Source organism: Crocuta crocuta, unplaced genomic scaffold (assembly GCF_008692635.1).
Source record: "Crocuta crocuta isolate KB4526 unplaced genomic scaffold, BGI_CrCroc_1.0 C29145093, whole genome shotgun sequence".
NCBI classification, from domain to species: domain Eukaryota; kingdom Metazoa; phylum Chordata; class Mammalia; order Carnivora; family Hyaenidae; genus Crocuta; species Crocuta crocuta.
The window spans coordinates 1,218-2,156 of NW_027551039.1; the positions used below are offsets into that span (position 1 = coordinate 1,218).

At 44.1% G+C, this 939-nt stretch overlaps 1 protein-coding gene across 1 annotated transcript; it reads right to left on the minus strand.

The window, feature by feature from the left end:
* Nucleotides 1–331: 331 nt before the first annotated feature.
* LOC144219132 (olfactory receptor 6X1-like) lies at nt 332–934 on the minus strand (the record flags this gene model as incomplete). The annotated part of the gene is made up of 1 exon (XM_077749082.1): nt 332–934. A coding segment is annotated over one exon (603 nt), but the record flags the coding sequence as incomplete, so codon positions are not given.
* Between the last annotated feature and the right edge of the window lie 5 nt (nt 935–939).

A 939-nucleotide genomic window follows, 5' to 3' on the forward strand; every position in this document is an offset into this window, starting at 1 on the left:
GTGTGTGTAACCATTTGTATTATATCAGGATGAAAGTCCCCTTATTGAGACATCTTCAAATAAAACCTTGGTTTATTTAAAACATTTTGCAAGACTATTCCAATGGATTAGGAGACTACCTACTATGAAGAAAAGAAGTACTGAGAAAATGTTCAGGATACGTTATGCCTTTGATAAGGAGATGAGGCAAAGGGAGTTACTCTAAACAAAGAGGGAGACAGGATTCCTTACATTTTACAAAAAACGTTACTGACAGTTGTCCTTGACTTTTGTGGTTTCTACTTTCAGAAATTTTGTATCTGTCTTAAGTTCATTTGATGTGTTGCATGTTTTACTCTGGATGATGAGTTCTTGGACAAGCCATTGTCTTCCTCAGGGCTGCTTTCACCTCCTTGTTTCTAATTGTATAAATGAAGGGATTCAGAAGGGGTGTCAGGATAGTATTTAGCACTGACACCACCTTATTAATCTTAAAGGAAGAGTGTGTTGTGGGTCTCAGGTACATGAACAGAACAGCACCATAGAGCAGGGAGACTACTGTCAGGTGAGAGGCACAGGTGGAGAAAGTCTTCTGTCGGCCAGTGGCTGAAGGGATCTGTAGAATGGTGGACAGGATATAGACATAAGAAATCACTGTCAGGAGGAGTGACCCCGGGACCACCAGGACGGTCACCAAAAGACCCAGGAGCTCCAAAATGCTTGTGTCTGCACAGGCTGCCTTCAAAATGGGACCAACATCACAGTAGAAATGATTGATGACATTGTTGCCACAGAATGGCAACCGGATGAGCAGTAGCATCTGACAAAAGACGATGGTAAAGCCTGCCGCCCAGGAGCTGAGGGCAAGCTGCAGGCAGAGGTGGTTGGTCATAATGGTGGGGTAGCGAAGGGGCTTGCAGATGGCCAGGTAACGGTCAAAGGACATGACAGTGAGGATAA